At 37.5% G+C, this 24,931-nt stretch overlaps 1 protein-coding gene across 3 annotated transcripts in view; it reads right to left on the bottom strand.

Moving 5' to 3' along the window:
* The window catches only part of HOMER1 (homer scaffold protein 1), an 86,095-nt gene that overhangs the window by 7,903 nt on the left and 53,261 nt on the right, over nucleotides 1-24,931 (bottom strand). For all 3 annotated transcript variants that reach the window (XM_035553486.2, XM_050716267.1, XM_035553485.2), the window contains exon 6: nucleotides 12,574-12,730. In XM_035553486.2, coding sequence (XP_035409379.1) covers nucleotides 12,574-12,730 — 157 coding nt within the window. The remainder of the gene's footprint in view (nucleotides 1-12,573; nucleotides 12,731-24,931) is intronic.

Raw genomic sequence — 24,931 nt, 5'->3', positions numbered from 1 at the left:
GGTTGTCAGAAATGGCTTATGCATTAAAGAAATAAAATTTCATGCAGCTACAGTCTACACAGAAAGACTTTGTTCACGTACCTCTCAAATTACAGTGCAGTTTCAGAGAACTCTCACACTGCATATCTGCATGGATTTCTGCACTAAAACCTTTTTGTTTAAGAACAAACTGTAAAAAAATACTATTTGAAAACCAATAACTCATTTTTTTTTCCCAGACTGTCTGTCAGTCTTAGTATACAGTGTTTGACAGAGCTGCATCATCTACCTACAGAACAAATCTGCCCCAAAAACTAGTTTGAACATAGCATGTTTCTGTGCTACCCAATTTGTCAAGGAAAACCCCTAGGTCTCAAATTAAATTCCTTAGAGAAGTAGCCCCTAGACAGACGGCATGTACTCTCCAGGACATTTTTCTTTCTTAGATGAAAATCTTGAGGAATCCAGGGTGGTGTCCTCCACCACCAATATAGTCCAGCCAGAGAAGCCACTGTGATGCCAGTAATTTAAGACTCTGAATGGTTTGCAGGCTTAAAAAGTAGATTACTGAATGCAGGGAGATGTTGAGGGAAAGCCAAGATTGAAATACAAGAAAATTAAAACAAAATTCCTCTCAGCTTTTCTTTCTGAGTCACAGGGCTTGAAATTCCCTTGTGTTCCCCTGTGGCCTGAACAGTAGTCTCGTTTCTCCTCCTGGAAAGCTGTCATTTGACATTTTTGCACACCAGGTTAATAAATGTAGAGACACTAAAATTACAGCAATTCTTTGGAGGGAAAAGGGGAATGAGGGAAGAGAAGGTAGCTTGACAGGACCCCCCAAGAACTATCTTATTTACTGGAATTACCCCAGAAGAAACATCTGTGCTCATGGCACAAAGTAACAGCAGTTTGTTCAGTTTTATATGTTACTGAGTATTTTGATTGCAGTCTTAGACCTTTTCCTCAATTTGCCAAAACTGCACAAAAATGTATCTATTTAGATTTTTTGTAACAATTGTAACAAGCTGACAATTGTTACTGTTACGGTATTCACTACAATAACTACACAGTCACAACCAACCAGAATTGCAACACACCAGCTGGGATAAAGCTATGTCTAAACAGTGCCTGAACTAACACGTTCTACATTACACTGTGTAAACACATCAAGAATCACCAACTCGCAGAACAATTTAGGCTGGAAAGGGAGCTTGGTGCTCATTTGACCCAGGCCCCTCATTCAAAACCGGGCCAATTTTGAAGTCGTATTTCATTGCTCAGGGTCTTGTCCAGTCAGGAACCATTCACCATTTAGTAGCGTCACCACACTTTTATCCACATCAACCACCTTCACCCCTTCTGAATTTCAACCTAGTAAACATTTCCAAACTTTTCTGCTGAACCAAGTCTTGAAGTAGAGGCAGAAGCTTCTGTGAACCCAGGGTAGTGTTGATTTAGAAACCCACATTCAGACCCTTTTCCACCCATTTTGAAAGTCTGGAACTTTATACGATAACCTCCAAGAAGGTCAATCTCTCTCTTAAAGCTGTTGCACCCACTGGCTCTTACCAAGTACTGGTGCAGTGAATACTCATTTACACTGAGTGGTACAGCCTCAACAGGAGAGACGGGAAAAATCAGTCCCCAAAACACCTTTCTCCTAGTGCTCTAGAAGCAAGGGTGCAGAGGTGTCTCTCCCTGTGACTAAGGAAGAGCTTGAACCCTACTATTTTGCATGGGGTTTCCTCTGGGCAGGCACACACGGTGAGGATGCATGCATACTGTTAGCGCAAGCTTGGAGTCTGAGGGGGCTGGTGGATTGAGCTGGGGTGGGTGAAATGTTACCTTGCTCTTGGCTGCGGGTATTGCTACCAGCCAGAAACGCCTCCTGTGAGAGACCCACTGGCTGCACGGCTCGCATGAACACTCCTCAGTGTGCTCTGGACATACTAACTTGAGACACCTATTGAAATTGCTTAAGCAAACACAGTCGATTTTGCTTGAGCAGGGTAGAGTTTGCTCCACAAACTTTCTTGCCAACAGTCAACTGCTCTCAGAAGGGGCTGTGATACCTTGCTCTGGTCCAGCTTTCCTGTAGGCAAACATCCATTTTTTACTGCTTGTGCAAGAAAATAATGCATGGTTCAACTGTTTTGTTTACTGCTGAAAGCCCAGTAACTTGGGAAAAAAAATCAATTTAAAAACATGTTTACTTTAATAATAGTCTTATTTAAATGTCCATTCCTATAAAAATCTGAAAAGATGTCAAATATGCTCATGATGCTCTCTTTCTGAATGCACCTTTAAAAAAGAAAATCATATTACGAACCTTTCAAAAAATCTGCAGAGTAAGACGGAAAATGATGCGATATAAAGCATACATAATTGAAAACAGAAGTAACAAAAAATAAAGCTCTAGGCAAAAACATGGATAACATTTACTTGCTCTATTTCCTTGTTTCAAATTGAATTTATTTCTCTAATGACCATTGGTCCAAAAAACTTCAAAAATAACTGTTTATGCGTTATGCACAGAAGGGGGCATAACAGAAAGCTAAAACGCTTTAGTCTGACCCTCCCACATGCTATTTTCAGGGACATCTCCTTATTTATTTTTTCACATTTAAGAGCAAGGCTCAAGCAATCATTCAAGTCTTTGCACAGCAACACTAAATAATGTATCTGTGATTAAAACTTGTTTCCAGTAGAGAATTCTGACTGTATTCTGACTTCTGACAAAGACTGAAAAAACAGTCTTTGAATAATAACTGACCAAACAAGGTTCTTCATCATAAGACTGCACTGACTTCCATATCTGGAAAAAGTCTGTACTGTGGCTTCTTATTTGAGACTTAAAGGAATATTGTTCTTAGCCCCTGCTTCTGTACTTTATATTTGTCATCCAGGTAAGGATTGCTTGTAGAGAAAGAAATTCTGAAAGGGCTTTTTAGTGACTATTTAATGGGCTATTTTTTCTCTCATATGGACATTATTATACTTAAATGCATAATTTAGTGAGAAATTCATCAGGTGAAATAAGACAGAAAGGCAACTTGTTCTGACAGAGCCTAAGCCTTCTGAGCAGAGGCCATTGAAGAGTTTTCTGGAAATTCTGATCTAAGGTCAACAGCCTATAAATAGAGGAGAATGCCAGGCAGACATTTTCATCATGCTGTGCAGCTGTTGCCAAGGCAGGAGGAGTGAGGCCACATAACAGAAGGGGCAACAGATTTTATATAAGCTTAAGACAGTAATTGCACAGAGCTTCTCCAAGAAAACAAACCAAATCAAAGCATGAAGAAAACAAATGTAGAGACTGTATCAAATCCTAACACAGACAACTGCTTCATGACTGAAGACTTTGGTTAGACAGAAGCAAAGAACTGGGAATGACAGAAATATTTCAAGTGGTTGCCCTCCCAGAGCAATTACTGACAGAATGAATCTGAGCTACATTTGCTCGAGGTTGATTAATTTTTTTCATATCACTTTCTTGAGATAGATTTGTATACTTCTAATCTCAATCAACAACTGTTTTTTTTTCTGTCTTAAGAGTCAGTACCTACAAGTCATTAATTTCTTTTTAAACTTCATAAAGAAATTACTTTAGCTATTACAAAAATGCTGAGAAATATGGGTTAAAGTACATTTTCAGTGTTGCTTTAGTCTATTTTATAGATATACCTGACTATCTTAACTTGTTGTTTCCTAAAGGTATTTTTGACACATATTTATTGTGGAACACAGTATTCAAGGTCTGCTAACCCAGGCTACAGTGCAGAACAGAGAGAGTACTCATGCAAGACAGAATTTAAGTATTACTTATGCATTTTTAGCTGGTTGAGTTACCTTGCTTAATGGATCACAACCGTGATTGTGATATTATTCCATCAATAATTGAAGATGAACCTCCTTCAAATTAAAAAGAGCCCTTTGCTTTCCACAGTAAGTAGAAAAATGATATTGTGTAGCTCAGCAAAACAAGGAATAACTGCATAAAATTTCACATAAGTTTTGCAGAAGAAGCTTCTCAGTTCTTCATGGTAGACAGTAAGATGGAAGACAGCATGCAAACAAGACAACCATAAAAAACAATCTAGTATAGCTTTCAAGAATAAAAACTCTGGGAAAAATTTTGGTTCTAATAAATGTGAAAATGCAGAAAACAAGGAAAATTGCTTTCCTAGGTTGCTGCTAAAAAAACAAAAAGTGCACCATTGTATTATCACTTCTGACAGCAAATTAACTATTGTAGTCTTCCAAGATTTACCCATAGATAAAATGATAACCTGAGGGTAAGGGGAAGAGTTTTGTGTATTACCAACAATACATTACTTTTTTCAACTTAGAAATCAATTAAAGATTTTGCTGGAAAGGACACATTTTTCTCTGTGGGCACTGAAGCCTCAAGCCATGGAAATATGAAAATGTTTTCTACAGTTAGATATTTCTGCAGAGATGAGAGAGGAATAATCCATCATCTGCTTGATTTTTGTGAAAAACAAAATGAAACTGAAGTAGGAATATTTGAAAATTCAAGAAGTATAATAAAATTGATGCTCTGAGCTTCAGCCATGCATTGCTATTTGCAACTGATAGTGTTAATACTAACTTCAGGGAATATCCCTTTGTCTGAAATTCAGTTAGTAAGTTGTTTTTTTTCTGCTATCTGACCAGTTCATAAAATACATGCAATAGCAAACACAATACAGATACGTCATCTTTTAATCCTGTGGACTTTTAATTCCTGTAATTTCCTCATTCTCCAAGAGAGTTTTGGAATTATAGGTTATATTTCATTCTACAAAGCTTTGACTACATAAAAATGCTGCAGTATGCCTCCACAAAGTGCACTTTATATACCCTGCAGACCTTAACAATATTCCTTCTTTTTAGAAAGATGATGAAGATGGGGATGAGGGTCCTTAAGTGAAAACACTTTTTTTTACTATCCCAGAGTGACAGCAGTTACTTTTTTATCACCCCACATTCAGTGTAAGTGAATTTCCACAAAGAAAAAAAAAAAAAAAAAAAAAAAGACATTGTCTTGGGTCATAAATGGAAATCTGCTCTAAAAGCAAATCAAGGCAAGCAGAAGAAGATGATAAAGGACTTGCCTTCAGTTCACCATACATAAAAAAAAAAAAAAAAAAAAAAAAGCTGGCTTCACATTCTGATTACAGGAAACAAAACCACTATAATCTGATTCACCCGCTTTGTCTGAAAAAGGGCAGGTTTTTCAGTAAATTCCAAGTATTAAACAAGGTTTGATTCTTAATAAAAGCTAGATGTGGACTATAAGTATTAGGAATCATGCCTAAAAAGGAACCTGGGAGTCTGTGGTAGACACTTCTGTCCAAGGAAATGTTCTGACATTCTAAATTCAAGACTGACAACAAATAAAATTTCAAAACCAGTATGAAATTTATGATAGCCGAAATGGGTATTGGAGGAGCAAAAATGTACATCTGAGAGAAAAATACATATCCCTTGAAATAAAATGCTCACATTTTTTCCTTTGGTTATCCCCTAATATCATGCAACAAAGGTGGCCAGGTCACATGGCTCTTCTCTAGGATTCTTAAAGTACCGCTATGGACTTTTTATTAGAAACTAGTTCTACTGTTGGAATAACAGACCTTAGGAAGGTAATTACAGCCTGCCCTAAAACATAAACTCTTCTTTTAGGAAATGATTGCAATTTCAAAAATAAAAAGCAAAGTCACTGTTTTCCCACATACCTTCTAGAAATTCAACAGTTAGAACAATTAGCCTTTCCAACACAGACCTAAGACTGTGTTGTTTCTTAACTTAACACTCCCCAGAACGTTTGGTCAATATTTAATATTACTTAACATCACTTGGGCAAAAGCTACCTATGTATTTTTGCTTTATCGGGATTTTCAAGTGCAACAAAAATTTGCTTGCAATTCCAGATTAATGGAATGCATATGTAAAAATACAGATTTATTTGTCTGGTTTTTGTTCACTTAAGATTGGTCCAACTGCACACACATTTCTTTCAATTAAATGCATTAAAAATGCTAGCAAAATGATAGTCCCACTGTTTCAATTAAATTGCCAAATGAACAATATTTACCCTGCAAAATGCTTATCTATTTTCTTCATAAACAAATGGCACCACATGACTACCGAGCCGCATGCTAATTACAATAATTTAAGAAGGAAGTTATACTCAAGTAGCCTTTTTCTTTAATCAAGCAATCTAAGTTTAAATGTAAGTTCATATTTTTCAGGAGGGACAGGAGGGACACAGTCTTGAAGACTGTATAACACGAGATAGACATCACATAAAAAAAGATGCATTGCCAATAATTTTTTGGATTAAATCTCTTCTTCTTACCACTCTTTCTGTCACCTTATTTCATATTTCCACTTTTAGAAAATTTCTTTCCTCACTTAAGTAAGTTATTCACAGTAGTCTCATATTGGCGATAATAAATTCTTCAATGAGCACTGACTTCTCAGAAAATCAGAAATCCACAGCATGGGCTCTGATTCAGCAAGCAATTGCACTTCTGCATGTTTGAAACTGAGTCTTGGCTATCCAGTTATTAATGCAGGTGGTGGAAATGTGGAGGTGACCGCTAAGGGTCTGCAAAGATTTTCTATAGACATTTTTAGGATAATCTGAGCAGATGATTTATATGGGGCCTCATACTTCCTGTGGACTTCACCAACTGCATTTAGACTTTTGTTTTCTTTAATTAGCATAGAAATGGCATGGTAAAATGATCGTGGTTTTATTTCTGTATGCTCATGCATTTTTTTAAATATCCACTTCAAAATTTCTTTTTACAGTAGTGAAATCAAGATCCATTATTTGTCAGGTGTTCTTGATGACTGCATAAGATGTCTTCATACTTATTTCATTCACCAGATGAAAGAACCAGAACATAATAAGCTAATTTTATCTAATTTCCTACGAAATTTTGGTAAAATAACAACCTAGAATTCAAGAGTTTACCTCTCTGCTCTTTTAGAAATACCCAAGAGCTTGATCACTTGCCTTCATCTTGTCATTGCAGGTTTCTTTTCCTGCAGATAAATGATCTTCAAGGACTGCAGCTCTTTTATTATGCACTGGTGTTATTACTCCGAGCTATTGCCCAGTGTCATAGAATGATTTACTTTAGCAGTTAGCATACAAGAAAAAAATGTATAATTGTAATTTTTTACATGACAAAGATGAAACTTTGGGATATGTTCCATAATTTATATCACCACTCAATCGTTTCCTTTCTGTGATACCAGGATTAATGTTAGTACCACTGTTATTTTGTTTGTCTGAAGTAGCTACTTCAGTTGGTGTTTTTTTCTGTCACTGAGCTGTTCTAAACTCATGAATCCCTTTTGACTTCAAATGTTACGCAGGGTGTGTAGGAGTGCTCCCCAACCCTGTTTAAGGGAAATCCTTGTTGTTAAGCTGCTTCTGAGCAGATTAGAAGACAGAAGGCTCAGAGCTCTAAGTTAAGCTTTTGACTGGGCATTATGTCTTCTCAAAATTATTATCTCTTTGTATTTTAAGAGGAAAAATCCGTTCAAAAATTTAGTCAACTTTTGAAAAATATGTCTGACAAAATATCAACATACAGTATTTCTGACTTAAGCTCAAAATATAACAGAAGAGAGCACAAAACTTTAATTTATGGAGAACTTTGCACTCAGACACGCTGAATTTGTATTCTATTTCTTCTCAGCTCTAGGCATTACTAATGAAGAGAATAAATGGAACAAAGAAGACAAAAGCCTCAGAGAAAGCAAATAAGTGCAGGTTAATGTGAGAAACTAAATTGTCAGATGTGGAAATCTTAATCGGAAAAAAAAAAAGATAAATTAACTTAATTTTTTTTTAAATGCAATCACAAATCAAAGAGGAGGCATTGTAGCTTTGTTTCTATTATTTTAAAAGTGTAATCTGTGATACACAGAACAACTATTTCAGTCAAATTTGAAAACAACTATAGAACAAAAAATGATGGGTTTAAAAGAATTTAAAACCCCCGAAAAATCAAAGTTTACAATGAGTACTGTATGAGGGTAGAAAGGATCTGCAGAAGGATCTGGATAGGCTAGGTCAATGGGCTGCATCCAGTTGGGTGGCATTCAACAAGGCTAACCGCTGGGTGCTGCACTTGGGGCATAACGACCCCTTGTAGTGGTACAGGCTTGGGGAAGGTGGCTGGAAAGTTACCTGGTAGAAAAGGACCTGGGGGTGCTGGTCTACAGCCAGCTGAACGTGAGCCAGCTGTGGTCCAGCTGGCCAAGAGGGCCAACAGCCTCCTGGCCTGCACCAGAAATGGTGTGGCCAGCAGGCCTAGGGAAGGGATTGTCACCTTGGACACAGCACTGGTGAGACCGCACCTTGAGCACCTTGAGTTATCAGTTTTGGGACCCTCACTACAAGAAAGATATTGAGTTGGCAGAAGACATTAAGGGAAGAACAATGAAGCTGGTAAAGAGCCCAGAAAACAAGAATTGTGAGAAGTGGATAAGGGAACTGGGGCTGTTTAGTCTGAAGAAAAGGAGGCTGAGGGGAGATCTCATCACTCTCTACAACTACCTGAAAGGAGGTTGAAGCGAGGTGGGTGTTGGTCACTCTTCTCAGGTGACAGGTGATAGGATGTGAGGCAACGGCCTTCAGTTGCGCCAAGGGAGGTTTACAGTGGATATCAGGGAGTATTTATTCTCATAAAGGGTGGACAACCATTGTAACAGGCTGCCCAGGGAAGTGGAATTGGTGGAGTCAGCATCTCTGGAGGTATTTGAGATGTGTGGATGTAGCATTTAGGGACATGGTTTAGTGGTGGGACTCGCTATGTCAGGTTGATGGTTGGACTTGGTGATCTTGAAGGTCTTTTCCAACCTAGATGCTATGATTCTATGAGCCAAAGGAGCTATTTTATCACAGTGAATGAGAATAAAGATAAGTATACAGGTGAGATATGATATAAAATTAAAGGATATTTATAAATAAAACATGACAAAATTCGAACTGTGGAGAAAGGTACCATAGAAAATCACCTAATAAATAGTATTAGCAGGAAAAAAAACATTCCTTTATTTTTAAATAGAGGCAATTATTTAAGTAAGACTATTTATAAAGCTATTTATATAATAAGGAAGCTAAAAACAGAAATAAGATAAAATTTCCTAATCGATATGCATTACTTCCCCACCACTACCACACTTGACAGAGGGTATGAGTCTGCTGTGGCTTGCAGATAGATGACTCAGGCACCAAAACTTGTACATATACTTAAAGCACGTAAGGAGTGAATACCACAATCACATTATATATAAACCACATAATATGTTATTAAATTGCTCTAAACTTAACAGCTAGTGGTGGAAGTACAATTCTTTATTTTGAAAGCTGGTCTATTTTGTTCAACACTACGCTCTTATAAGTGTGTGTATCCCTCTAATGAATACAGATCTACACACATTCTACTTCTCCAGTGGGCAAGATCCTGTGACAGCCAACTTTTGTATATAAAACAACAACTACATTGCGACTAAACATGCAAACTATTTTCCAAACTTTTGTTTATCCTTGAAGTATTTTTTTCTATGAGTATTTTTAAATACCATCTATCAACCCTTTCTCAACACAGTTTCTTCTGGATTAAAAAGCATTTGTCTTCTGAACTGGCATCATCCACAAGTTGCAGTACGGCATATTCTGAATAGATATTACAAAAACCAATTTGACAAGAAGGGTGGTCAAGCATTGGAACAGGTTGTCCAGTGATGCTGTGGGTTCTCTGGTTTTCTGGATTTGACTCACTGTCCTGAGTAACCCGATCCAACCCTGGAGCTGGATCTGATTTCAAAGTTGGACATACTTTCAGTAGGGAGTTGGGCAAGATAAGCTCCAAAGTTCCCCTCCATGCTAAATTATTCTGTGATTCTGTGAACTAAAGATGGAGTTCATCACATGTCTAGAGGATTACCTAAACAATTATCCTATGGAGAAGGGCAAGCACTTACAGAAACAAATTAACTCAGTACGTTAGTCAGTTTTCTTAGACTGGTACACCCATTCATGTTTCTGTGTCTATATGAATCATCTATATAAAAAAAGAGGACCATCCAAAACATGATATGTAACTTCTACATAATCTCAGGAGAAATGGATTCCAATTTAGGGAGCATTTTTGGATCAGTTGCAGCTGGTGCTTACACTGAGCTTAACAGATAAACCTAACAGAATGATTACATCATAGTCTCTTAACTCTGCTTGCTATCAAACATACCATAGCCAACAGTCTCCACATTCACCTTTTCAAAAGCACATTTTCTGTCCGTGTAACAGAGAAATACCTGAATTACAGTTTCTTTTTGGAATGGGGACCTACTTCAAATTGAAAGATCAGTGCCCAGTGCGCAGGTCAGAATAGCTCTTGTATTGTGTTGTATAGGTAACAGATAAATTGATTTTTAACATCCTCTGCACACTTTTGCCTAGACAGTTTGATTTACTGTGTTAGCCAAGTCTTTATTTTTCTCAAAGCAATTCCAATAGAGGGCAGTATTCTTGAGCTGTAGTAATTTACGGGCATGCCCATTGAGACATAGGCAGAGAGGTTTGTGAGATATTAGTAAGCCCCAAGGTCCTGGATTACAGAAAGATTTAATACAAGTGCATAAAAGGTGATTGTAAAAGAACATCATAGATGATCCCACGTTATAACATTCTGTATTTCCTCAGAAATACAAAATAATTGCAGGAAAATTGCTGGGTTTGCTTGGTATCAGGTGCAAGCAAAGTAACATACAAAAAAAACCTATATTCAGTAATTATGTTTACCAATAACAAATTTCCAATAACAGGATAGGGCTAAGAGTGACAGTAATATCAAGAAAAAGGGATCTTCTATCACCATGCCTTGCTCATTTTGTCTGTTTGGGTATCCCCACAGTGGGCAGGCAAAAAATTCAGTTTCTGTTTTTCTGTGTTACTTTTTTTTTTTGTTGTTGGATCAGAACTCTATTGTCTCTCTCACCTTTGCAACTGAAGTTGTCAGTACGTTTTATTAAGAAGAATGCTACCTCATCTTCACTGTAAAACCTAACTAGTAGTGAAATCCACCTTATATTCTGCAGTACCAAAATTTTATCAAATCTGACTGTTATCTTTCATCCACAAACCTGGAAAACAGGTTAGAACTTCCACCCTTCCAAGGGAGACGCTTAAATGAGACAAGAAAGTGAAAACATCTCTGTACAAACATGCATGACAAGCTTGTGCCTGAATAGAAAAGTTTCTAAGCAATGCAATTTTGTCAGCAACCATCAATTTCTTCAATTGAAAGCACTTTGCAAAAAGCACCAGTTTTAATTACATTTCATGCCTTTCATCCAGACAGGTATCACACACGCAGTTACGGTCCATTGGAAATTGTCACTCCTCCCTATTAAACCCCTTTGGCTAGGATTTCAAGATCCTTGTTTCAAATCAGTCTAGGTATAGGACTGCCCCAGCAACCTGACATTTCCCCAGGTTTCTCAAGTCATGGGAATTCTTGCTACTCTTCCAGGGCTGGGTGAAGGTTAGGTGCAACCTGCTGAATTTCTCATCCTCAGATCAATATGATGTTTGCTCCCGTGATAGCCTTCAGTTGGACAGGTCCAGTGCAGGTCTGAAAGAACCCTTTGCAATTTGCAGGATTTGGCTATCTGTTATTTCCACACCCTATTTTGTATAAGAGACTACAGTCTATAAAACCAGGTTAAAAAATCTGCTGTGTTTGCTATTTAACCTTTCCTGTCTATCAGCTTATTCATGAAAGTGGTCTTCATCCACAAGTGTATATAGGTCTTCTGCCTTTTTTTTTTAAATTTTCTTAACTAAGTTCATCTCCTGATATTAAAAAAATTCTAAAAAAACTCCACCAAATACATCTTTTCTACATACGTGTGCTAGACTTGCCTTCATTTTGAACAAAAATATGCCCTAAGCTACAATGACAAATTCACATGGATAAACGTGAATAAATTATACCAATATATTAAGTGCTATATGGGAAAAGAAAAGAGAAATTGTATACTCTATTCCTCTCTCAAAGACTGTTACTCCTATCCCAATTGTGGTTCTAATTTCTGATTGAATGAGCTTGGTCCTACACACGGTTTTCTTTGGGTGCAAGACCAAAAGGAAGCTGCTAGTCCTTGGTAACTCTGGGAACTACAAGAGGGTTCCTTTAACTTACAGATCTGATGTCAAGTTTCTATGGGCTTAGAGGTAAGAGGGAGTCACGTGTAATGTTATGGTGAAAGTCCTGAAATAGATGCGATGCAGCTGGCATAAAACCAGGAGTGAAAGCTGGCAAAGGTGGCCTAAGGTTTACAGCATAGATAACTCTGGCTACAACAAAACCCTCTACAGAAAAGGAACTGCTACAAAAGAATTCCCTGAGAAACTCTGTGTGCTTTAATATTATCTTTAGTGTCTGTCTCAAAGATTTACCTAAAGTCCCAACATTAAGCTTATTTGTTCCACTTCAAAATGAGTGAATACAGTCACCAGTACTTCCATGTCAATGACCCTGGCTGTTTGCCTCGACTTACCCGCTTATGAAGACGTTCTGCTTCCTCCTGATACGCAGCAAGCTGTTGTTTCCATTGTTTTACATTGGCAGTGGACTCCAGCAGGGCTGCTGTGAGCTTAGCATTATTACCCTTGAGCGTGGCCAGTTCTGCCTCCCAATGCTTGCTGATTGTCGAACTGCAGAGAGAGAATGAGAATGGTCAGAGAGTTCAAACCTCTAGGACTAAATGTTCAAATGAGAATACAAGTGTGCAAATCATCAAAACTTCAAATTCAGAAAGTACTCATCAACAGAATTTTTTAATATAGATATATCATTACCGGAAAACAACCTCTACCCTCCTAGTTCAAGAGGTTATTTTCTTTAAATAAAATGTTATGGATGATGAAATCCAACCAGCTCCAGGGAAGACCTCATTGCAGCCTTTCAGTCCTTAATGGGGACGTATAAAAAAGGTGGAGAGAGACTTTTTACATGGGCAGATAGTGATAGGAGAAAGGGTAATGGTTTTAAACTAAAAGGGGGAAGACTTAGATGTTGGTAGGAAATTCTTCACGCAGAGGGTGGTGAGGCACTGGAACAGGTTGCCCAGAGAAGTTGTGGATGCCCCATCCCTGGAGTTCAAGACATCAAGTGGATAGGGTCCTGGGCAACCTGATCTAGTGTGAGGCATCCCTGCTCATGGCAGGGGGATTGGAACTAGATGATCTTTAAGGTCCCTTCAAACTCAAACCATTCTGTGATTCTAGGAAAAGCAACAGCATGTAATTCTAGAATATGCACATGATTAGTCATCATTTTAATATATATGTATTATGTATAAGTGCCTTTTCAATGTATTACTTAATGAAAGACATAGTAGGGAAAGATTTGTCACCAACATGATTAAGAGAGCTAATGTAGTGCTTTGGAACTACAGATTAGTTGCCCTAATGCAAGCCTTCTATGCCTGAAATATACTTTTTATTATTATTAAATACCATACTTAATTTGGACTTAAAGAATCAAAGATCTTGAATTTCAACAACATAATACTGTTAATAAAACTTCAGTAATATCAGCAAAGAACCTAAAGATCAAGAAGCATAGAGATATTATTCCTTTATTGCAAATAGGATTGTGATGTTGGGATTTATTGACATAGCCATGGAGGAACAATCCTTGCCTATAATTTAGTTATTATCTGTGCAAATACAGGATTTTAATTTTCAAAGATAATTAGTCAGCCATCATCCATAGACCCCATCCTTATACTTAGAAAGCAAAGGATAAACATCTCAGATATATCAGGTGATTGTATTTCTATGCAAATAGGTCATTATCATTTACTTTTATAAAGACAACTGCATGTAAGTTGCACACCTACATGAAAAATACATATAGAAAATAATTAATTTTTGTCTAACTAACTTACTAGTGAAGGCATCACTGACAACTAATGATCTGTAACTCTAACCAAAATGACTTTGCATATAAGTTTATAGTGAATTATGAATAATTATTGTAATCTATTTCTAATAATTAATATAATTTAATATCGCAGAATCACAGAATGGCTTGGGTTGGAAGGGACCATATGTTTAATTATAGTTTACTGATATTTTGTATATAAGCTCATAGGCTTATTTGAACTTTGCACATATGAATCATTCTGCCACCATTTCACCCACCAAGTTTCTTTTTTTCACTTCTTGCATATGCACAGCCTGTTCCACAAATGCACATTTCAAAAACATTATGATTCCTATAAAAACTCCTTAGGTGTTCAAAGTCAACCAGTCACTAAGTGCCACTCATTATCAACTCAGATCACATCTACAGTTTCACTAAAATGGGATGTCTGATTCTTCCATGCTCCTGCATTTTCTTCCAGATATACTGCTTCTTCCCTTGAACAGGAATACAAGCTCTTTCAGAAGAGAAATACAGGTTCTTTCAAATTGCTCTAGCATTTCATGATCTATTCTACTAATTAGAAGTTCACCACTGGAAATTTTAAATCTTCAAGTGACTAAACTAATATAATGATAATCCTACTTCATTAGGGAACACTGACTCACATATTAAAGAAGATGAGAACAAATTTATGTAACAATATCTATACTTCTGTTTCTCTGAACAGATTTACTTTTCATCTATAGTAGCACAGCAGATCAACAACTTCTGTAAAAATCATGCGAAAAATTCTAGTTCGTTCTCATAATCGCTTTTCCTCCTAGATGTTCTGATCTTGCAAACAAATGTCCACACCAAGTTCATGCAAGTGAGTGGTCCTATTTAGTAGCCCTGCTACAGCAGGACTAGAAGTTAACTGTGTGTGTGACACTTACTCACGTTTACAAAATGTATCTTACTACTTGTCTTTTCTCATGGAAGAGATATACACACAAGATCCTATATTCATGTAACCCAGCAGATTATAAGCTAATTATCTGGGATGGTTACAGGAAGGGAACTGTTTGATTGCTTCATATAATAACTGACGATGCAAAAAGGGTAGTGAATGGATTTTTTTCAATGTATTTTTTATACTTACAATAATACAAGGCAAAACTATAAGCAATGAAAATCCCAGAAGACAGAGTCCTAGCCAACGCTGAGTAACCACGAGTGGGATTCCTGGCATGTCTCACCTGCACCTTTGCCCATTGCCCTTACCACCCTGACAAGAAAACAGCTAGGAGCTCTTCAGTTATTTCTTGTACACTGGAACGTCAGCGGTAAATACAAATCATGTATTTTCTGTAACTGCTATAGCTACCCTGGTTCAAAAGCTGGTTAAGGTTTCTTTGGAGCTTGTTATTTTAAATCAGTCACTTTCAACAGGACTGCACTAGTACTATAGTACTATTTCTCAACTTTACTTTTTACCCCTAAGAAATCTATACAGTGGGTTTGAACACGCCTATTGTAATGCATAAGTTGTTTATAACATACACTGTACATTTTTTCCTACAAATAATCGCTACAATATCTTCTGTGGATTGTACTACTGCTCCACAAAATAGAAGCATATTACTTAATTTAGTCTAGTTTTGTATTTGATAATATACTATAACTTCTCAACTATTTAGACTTACCCTGTTTCTTCTGAAAAAAACTCCACATTCTCTGACACAAATATGTGATGGATATCATACCAAGAAACAAAGGCCAAAGACACCTTTTTTTTTTGTATTTCCATACTTCATAAAATCGTAATCTGATTAAAATAGCCTGTAACCAATCATAGCAGTATGTAGTTATTTTCAAATAACTTCTTCACACACACATGCACACAGACAAATGTATGGTTTGTGAATTATTTTGGTTAAAACTGGACTTATCTTGATTTAAATTAATTATTTTAGAAACAGATCAAAGCACACCTACAACAGGCTGTCCTTAAACTAGATTAAGATTATATGCATTGATATTCCTATCTGTAGGGCTACATGTGTTCAAGTTCATTAACAGCTCCAAAGTGAACACTAAGAAACACACACTTCAGGCACATACTTTAGGGAATTCTCCCTCAGGAGAGAAAATTCTGGAGCTAATACCTGGGATGGTAAACACTCAGGTCCTGAAGCTGAAAGTACACACGCCTCGAAAACCCAAAGGGCTCACAACAACTGCTAAACCCTGTGGCCAGGATTTTGATGATGAAACAGCTGCACTAACATCCCTTAGGATAGGTGTAGGTGGGCTACCCATACTCTTTCTCTCTAAAACCTTTTATTTAACTCCTGATTGAAAGGCTTTTTGCTAAAAGGAATTGATTTTGCCCTCAATGTATTAGATTGCATCAGAGGAAATACAAACACACCTCTGTCAGGGTGTCTTAATGGTTGTAACAAAACCATTACACAATGAAACAAAACCAAAACATTCTTCACGTGTTCCAAGATTATTTGCCCACATGAAATGGGAACACTTATTCAGTGATGAAAGTGATCCAAATTACAATGCAACTTCTGCCAGGACATCCTTCAGAGTTACACTGCAGAGCAAAGAGCTGAGCTGTATGTATAAACACGGTGACACAGGCACGCACACGTTTGCAGCTTAAGAATTCAACCCGCATAAGTATGTTGTTTTGTTTTGTTCTGAAAGCCAGGCATCCTTTTGCTGACAACGTCACAATTTAAATACTTATTTTTTCAGACTTGTCACAATTAACGTCATTGGCTTCCTGGAACAATTTAAGTTTTAAGTTAGTCTTTCAAAAAAAGAGACATTTTTCATACCTGTTCTTGCCTGCTTCTCATCATGAAAAGCTCCACTGAACTTTTAAAAGTATCATAACAGAAAATGAAGCCTTGTCATTCCCTTGTGAAAATTCTGAATATTTGAACACAGATGACAAACTGCTTTACAAACATAGCTGCACAAGTGTTTCTACAACAGTGGAGGATAAGCCCAATGCAAGAGCAAAAAATAGGTCTGTTATGGTTAACAGCAAAATTCAAGTTTTATTGTCTCCACTGAACATGGTATACAAAAAAATTCTTCCGTAACACAGGTTTAGGTCACGCTGATTGTATGTAAAATTATCTCTGCAGTGATGACTGTTCACGGGATCATAAGCACTTCCTAGCAAGTAAAAGCTCAAAAACTTCCCAGAACCTCTGATCCTTGGTGTTGGCCACAGTATGTGGTACGTGGGTAATGTTAGACATGTTCACTGCCAGAATGGTGCATGGTGTCTACCTTCAAGACAAAGGATTCAAAGTCAGATATTTAACTTCTATAGCACACAATAATTTAATTACTACCACAACACACTCCTAGACCAAACCACTGACTGGTATTCTATGGCATAACTGTGACACCCCTTGAGACTGAAGTAGGATTTGATGATTTTCAATACTTTTAGGCGTTCTGACCAATTAACATTGACCTGATCTCCATTCTCACTAGGTATTAGCTACAACTCCAGTAAGTGACTGAGGAATAGCTTTGCTATCTGTCCATCTGTGACCTGAATAGAATGCGAGAGGCTATAAATGCATGATTATCTTTCTCTGCGAAGTAGGTCACTTAAGGAAAATTAATCCCAAAAGCTTCAGTCCCCATGTTTAGGCAGTTGAAGAAGACTTGCAAATGCAGGTGCAGGGAGCCCACATTAATGAGTTGCATTCAAAATTAAGTTACTTCAAGAGATCCCTTCACAAAACAAAGAAACAAAAGCAGTCCAAGTTAAAAGATGTTTTCTGCTTTTGGAATCAGTGTTGCTTATTCATCGCTTGCTGCATTGCAGGCAATATCAACACTATAAAACGTGGTTTAAGCTTTAGTTTAGATTTACAGAAATAAAGGGTGTGAAGAATTATGCTTTATTAATATTCTATGTTTTTAATTCTGGAATTGTTGCTTAAAAATGAATTAATTTAACAGTTGGATTTCTTACTCTACTGTAGTCATGGTTTCAAACTACATCTGCTCAAAGGCAAGTAAATTCTTTTCTTCAAGTGTCACTGGTCTGCACTTCAGATATATGGTGAGCAGTACTGTCTTGGGGTGGCAGAAATGAGGAATTTGGTTGAATGGAGACTGAAGTACTTTCACCATAAAATTTGACATCTGGTATAGTAACTAACTCCATAAGACTTGACAAATATGAATGGAGCAGAGTCCCTGTAGCTGCTGTTCAGATTATAAATAGTGGCATGTTCTGGAAGCAGACCAAGTGCCTGGTGAAGTAAGCATTACCAATCAGCGAGAGAGGTACGTCAACCAGCTGGTAGCAACACATTAGCTGCACTGGCAGCAAAGGTTGATCCTTTCTGACAGCCTTTCTTGTGAGCTGCACAGAGCAGCTCTTCAAGCTCAAGGAAGCAAAGGGTTCTTGTAAATGATTTGGTTCCCTTACAGTAGTGTCAGAGAGTTCTAGTGAATTCAATCAGTGTCACTTCTCTTTGGAAGCATAAGGCAAGTGTTTGGACTTACATAAGGCTTTCAGCTGAATTTGGGAAGGAATTCTGCCTGAAGTCCTTATGCAATCCTTCACATGAAAAAAAGCCATGTAAGTGTTCTTCTACAGAGGTCTGAGAACGCTTAATGCTCCTGGCTGCAATAATGGAAACTATATGTGATGCTGTTAGAATAAGATAGTAAGCTTTGAAGGGTGCTTTAAGATAACTTCACAAGCTTCTGGATGATGCTGAGATCCCAGGCAAGAAGGCTGAGAACTCTGCAAGGGGCTATGCTTGCAATTGCTTTCATTGGAACAACATGACTGCCCTGTTAGAGGCCAATGATGACACTGCTGGCACACAGAATGATTGCAGCATTCCTCAAAGTATTCCTAAAAGTTCACTAGAAGTCTTCTCTTCCATTCTCACTGAGAATTAGTCTTAGCCTCCTTACTGCACATCCTGATTTAGAAAAAAAAAAACAACTCACACTTCTGGCATTTTGGGAATTTCACCCCTTTTCAGAGATTTCAAAGAGCATCTGCTGTGGCCATATATTAAAAGTGAAAAGTTACTTCCACTTCCTTCTTCTATGACAGAAAGGATTTAAACATTATGGTTTTAGTTTGTCCTGCTGCTAGTCCAAAGCACCATATGTCCTAGGGCATGAAATTAAAATTCTGTAGTCTCTCTTCCTCTCTTTTGAATCTTCAAAGCAAATTTGGAAGCAGAAAAGGGTTTTGTCATGTATTTAATTATACCTAACTAGGAGTCCTAGAGTGAGTGGGAAGCTGAAGAAAGAGCTGAGGACCAAACAGGTCCTATCTCACCATTCCAGGAATAGGCAAGAAAGAAAAGTCTTGAGCTGTTTTGCCATTTTTGCCTTAATACAAAGCTGTCTGCTTGTACAGGCCCAATAGATTCAACCCCTGAAAAGACTCTGAACTTGTTTGCATGAAGGACACAGTCATCTGCTGTATAGTTAAGTAATTAGAGTGAAAAACAGCAAAAGAAGGAAAGCTATGGACATAATGACAGCTTTTGTAGAAAGGAAGCCCAAACAATAAGACAAAACAAAAAGACTTCTTCGTGGCTACTGCTTATTGTGTTTTTATCAGTAGTTGTGACAAACTGGACACATGCAAAAGGAAGTTTTATTTCAAAAACTGGAATTTATTTTAAAAAATGTTAAGTCCTCTCAAAATTATAATCAAGAGATAATTACCAGGAAATTGCTTTGACTTAAATATTTTCAGTGAGGCCAGTGAAAAGCTAATTAATATTCAATGAGATTCTTATTCTTAATTACAGTATTCAAAAGAATTTCTAGCAAAGGAGAATAGGTACCCTGGGGAGAGAAGTGGAAATGTTAACTGAGCATGAAAGATCTGTTCTTCCCTTTGGGACAAGGAATATCGACAGGATCTCAATGGAGTTACATCAGCACAAAACCAGGGAAACAGAGTTGTGAATCATCTCTTTAGACTGGAATAATGTGCACAGTTTAAATGACAATTTGATAGTAGCAAAAAAGATTAGGGAAGCTCATGAGGCACATCATATCTGAAGTGAGGAGATTAATAACAAACCACCTTGAAAGTGAGAAAGGCTACAGAATGGCTGAAATCAGCAGGTGAGGGCATAACTTTTTAGAGTCTATCATTCTTTGCAAACGTTGAAGGTTTATCCCACTCCAGGATGTATTTTCTGTTGTTGCTTTTTATTTTTATTTTTTTATTATTTTTTGTTTACACCTCTTCGCTCAACTCAGAGCTACAATATGCTTGAACTCCTAATTCCTATCTCAGTGTAGAAGACTGAAATGTAGAAGCTTTTCCTGCAAATTTGGAATGAAGGGTGCTTATGGAGTGATTAGTGATTTTTCTTTCAAGGTGTTTCAAATATGACCTTTCATTTGCACTTAACCTTTGAGATTGACTGTGCTCTCAGGTTTTGAATTGTCCAAAGCACACATACGGCTTGTGGACAGAAGTGTTGATTTTCCAGTGTTGTTATAGGCAGTTCTGTTATTAGGCATCTCGTCATGTTTTATCGGTCACTGGGGCAGGGTCAAAACCTTTGCAGAAGGAACCTTCTGCAAAGAAGCTGACCAAAGAAACCTCTCAGTAATGGTACAGACCCCTTCCACTATGTGGCAGATGACTATGCAATGAAAATAAGTGGCTATATACTATTTATCTCTACCACCTAAATTTACATTCTATATTTCATAATACTGTCTTAATTCATCACAGGACCAACAGAAACCACCATAGCACAGACCTTTCAATATGGAAGCTTACCCCTGAGGAACAGACGACATTAAATTCTTTTTAAAGGATGGAAAATTCTATATAAGTATTTTGCACAGTATCCTAGCATCATACTCTTCAAAAGGTAACAAAGCTTGAAACAAAAATGCCCAGGTAAGGTGGTATTCACTAATTACCGGAACACTAAGAGTCAGTAGTAGTAGAAGAGTTCTTGAAAGCCAGTCCATGGGATGCAGAAGATAAGGCATTAACAAAAAACAAATGCTTCAGCTATGATCCTTATCAGTCAGGGATTTAGATCACAGTCCTGACCCAGCTTAAAGTAGTGTTAAAAAAAAGTCACCCTTCTCCACAGAAGCAATGAAAGAAGTTTCCAAGCTTCTTGTATTGTCTGCTATTTACACAGCTGACATTTAAACTGTTTCTCATTAAACTTACACTATTAACAACTTAATGCATGTCTTTTGTATATTGTAACACAACACAAAAGACTTGTATTTAATCTAATTTATCACAGCAGCACCAAGAAAATCTCTGATTCCTCTGAAGAGGTTCAACTTTTATTTTAATTTTATTCTTTTAACGAGATCTAATTTTTGTCTTAGTCATTTGGTTTTATACAATAAAGGAACACTAGGTTATCTCTTCATGAAGGTCATATAGCATAAAACAAAATCAATAATTCTTTTTTAAAAACTTTTAGCTCTTTGCAAGAGCAAGCATAGCCAATTAATTCCTACCTTTTTGCACTAACCATTAAATCCTTGCAGACCTAAAATTTTAGCATACTCTGAAAAATTAAAATAAAGATTTGTCCTTGCTTTTTTATTGATAATAATTATTAGTATCAGTAAGAGTATTTTATTCTCACACTTGTGAGACCTTGCAGACCTAAAATTTCATTGTGTCCTCTGAAAAAGTAAAAAATAAAAGATTTGCCCTCATTCCTTTTCTGAAATTGCTTACCAGTATCACTAGAACTGATACTTTATTCTCACACTTGTAATGTAACTGATATTTTTCAAAACTGATAACCAGTCATTTTTTTTTAGTATATTAAATTACTATAGTAGATGAGGCATAATTCCATGCTGTTGCTATGGTGCTGAACACTTCAAATATTCCAACAAAACGAAATGTTCAAAAGCAACCTAGGTTATTTAGGAACTTCTGTCTCATTTTCTAAAATGACCAGGTATTTGGCTGTGAAGAAAGTCAAACTGACTTGGGCTCCTGTGGCACTTAATCAGTTTAAAAAAGTAATTAGATGATGTGGTTATCAGCAAGTGAGGTAGCAGGACACGATGACCCTGACTCTAAACTTATTTGAATTCTGACTCTGAACTTATCCGAATTATGGCCGCTTTCATTCTGGAACTCATTTGTACGCACAAGAATTTAAAGCAGTTTAACTGTAAATTAATTCTTTGAATTAGTACAGATTAATTTTCCAGAGGCCCCTAGGTAGAAAAAGGCCAGTTTCTTTCAAAAATCCTACCTATAACAACAATTTATGTGTACATTGATATGATCTGTTCTCTGTCTCTAATGTAAGAAAAGGTAAGAGACTAAGTGACAGCCCTGCGGTTCTCTTATTCATTTACTGAACGCTATTCTGGCTTTAAGGGTTTATCCGAACTGTGCTCTCAATTACATCTCTGTGAGTTTGAGAAACTCTCCTACTTTCACCATGGCTATGCTGTGACAAGTAAGGACAAGGAACAGCTCTTTTCCCAGTGATCACAACTCCACCACTAAGTAAAATAGGGCCAAAAGGCCCGGAGCTTCTGAAGGCCATACAAATTTACAGTCTCCCCAGACATCTCTGATCCACACCAGCTGGCCCAATCCTGAGCACAGTTTGGATCATAAGACATGCACATAGGTAGGGTTAGTGCCCTTGCATCTACGGAGTCTTCCAAAATCACCCTGCCAGGCTTTGCGCCACCTGCAGCCCTCACCTGCCCATCTGAAACACTTCTGGCCGCGCGTGCACGTCCTTGCTGTTGTGCAAGGAGAAGCCACGCCGGGGGTGGCAATGTAGCCCTCAAATCTTTGCAGGTACATGGAAGAGGAAAAGGACCCTACACAAAAGTAACTTTGCCGTGGGCCGCAGAGACACTGTGTGGGCCCATGCTGTAACACATGGATGTGGTTCAGGCCTTCGATGTCCAGGCCTGTTTTATTTAGCCATGTAGACACGGCCAATACAAGGCTGCTGCAGCTACAGGTTGATTCTGCGGAGATCAGCAGAGATAGACAGATTTGCAATGACAGAGTGAAGACAGGTAGAGCTACACCGGAGCGGGCTGAGGAACGGCAGCCAGGCTGCAGCACATATTGCAGCGAGGTGGTAAAAGGGCTCTCTCCCCGTCCTCTAAATCCAACACACACCACATGCCAGGGTTGGAAATTCTTTGCAAAAGCTTCTGCCATGTTTCTGGGCACTATCACAGCTTAAACTAGAGTGTGTTGCACCTCTGCTGATGAGAGCAGCCATTACGAGTGGTATAATGTGAAAGATATGCATGCACTTATTTTAGATTTTATTGGAACTTTCTGTCAGTGATACCACAGGATATCTCAGTCTCTAAGACCCTTAATGCTGGTTCCTGTTCTCACTATCACAACAAACTGAATCTAGCAGAACAACCATTGCAGATGCAGGGCCTTACAACTCCACTACAGGTACAGAAAGACGTCCTATAGAATGACAGAAATATTTGTATTTAATTAGGTAGTGGGAAAAAGGTTCTGAGTGGTGACTATTTGGTGTCTGCCCAGCTAGTACATTAGGTTATGTCCCAGTATCATATAATAGTAACTACTGGTGCAATTCATGTTTGAATTACAATTGTCAATTTGCTTATCCTGGGAAATATGACGACATGAATTAATCGCACAGTTGGTATCGGAGATGAACTGTCAGTTTACATGCTGACAACAATATCATTTTACTCCATTAAGGGAACGGAAGCTACGTGAAAGCATGGCAAATTTAATTAAGCTTCATTTATCTCCTATGATAGCCGTACAATTACTCAAAGGCAATAGCTTAAGTATACAGCGCAAACTAAATAACCTGTGGAGCTGTCAGAATTATTTTGAAGAACAAGCAGTAAGTCCACATGAACTATGTGACCACAATAAACCACATATTGACTGTACAAATTTGAACAAAAGAACTTGCTAGTGTGTTGCAGCACTTCTCTGTGGATACTGCCATTCACGTCGTTTTCCATCACAGCTTTTTAAAGAGAATCAAAGTACTAAATTTGTCTTGTTTAAACCAATTCTGAATTCACAAAAAGAATATATTTCTTGCACTTGGTTGGTCCTAGAGTCAAGTTTACTAAAGAGAGATTGAATTGATGAAAAAAGGTTAAATTTGATTTGAAAGTCTTTCATACTGGCACTCTTTGTATGACAAACAGGTGAATACTTGGAAGAAACAGACCCTATATAAGTTTCCGTCTTTCCCATATTGTAAAAAATTAACAGTTTTTCTTTAAGAAAAAAATCATAATGTCATCTTCCTTAATTCACTGGTCATTGCTAGTTCTTTTTCATTCAGCCTAGACTTGCTGGATCTAAATGATTTTGTTTCTTTCAGCCTCTTTTCAGAACAATGCACAGGTCAGATGATTTGGCTCATAACTCAGCTTAAAGTTAGAAAGAAAAAAAATATATAGACCAGCTCTTCCAAATTCAACACTTCTTTCAACTGTACTACCAGTTTTAAAGAAGAATATAAAGTTTTTGTCCCTGCTCCCATCCCCCTCAATTTACACAACTCATCACAAACCCAAGAGGGATGCAAAGAGTAAGAAGCAGTATGTGACTTCTGCTAGTTGTGATTTCACAGACAGCAAACTTTCACAAGGCTATGCCTACATGTCACAACAGTGTTGGAGCACATTTATTTTCTAACATTGTGAGCTCTATTTCACCTTCATTGATAAGGCATCTGGAATAGGAATAGGGTAGGGCAAGCCACAGGACGTGAAGATGTTTAAAAGCAAGCGAGAAGTTTAAAAACTAGTGGGAGGCTTTCCCAAGCCTCCCACTGCTCTGAATGAATGTTAGCCCAGCACAGATGAAACGAGGTGAATGTATAAGTTGCAGTCACACGCAGTGACTGGATCACAATTTGAGAACGTAGCAAGCTATTTTAGTGATCCTCTTAAAATTCAGGCGAAATTAATAG

This window comes from Cygnus atratus, chromosome Z (genome assembly GCF_013377495.2).
Source record: "Cygnus atratus isolate AKBS03 ecotype Queensland, Australia chromosome Z, CAtr_DNAZoo_HiC_assembly, whole genome shotgun sequence".
Taxonomy (NCBI): Eukaryota; Metazoa; Chordata; class Aves; order Anseriformes; family Anatidae; genus Cygnus; species Cygnus atratus.
The sequence above is the reverse complement of the archived record's forward strand: the minus strand, read 5'-3'. Positions and strand labels throughout refer to the sequence as shown.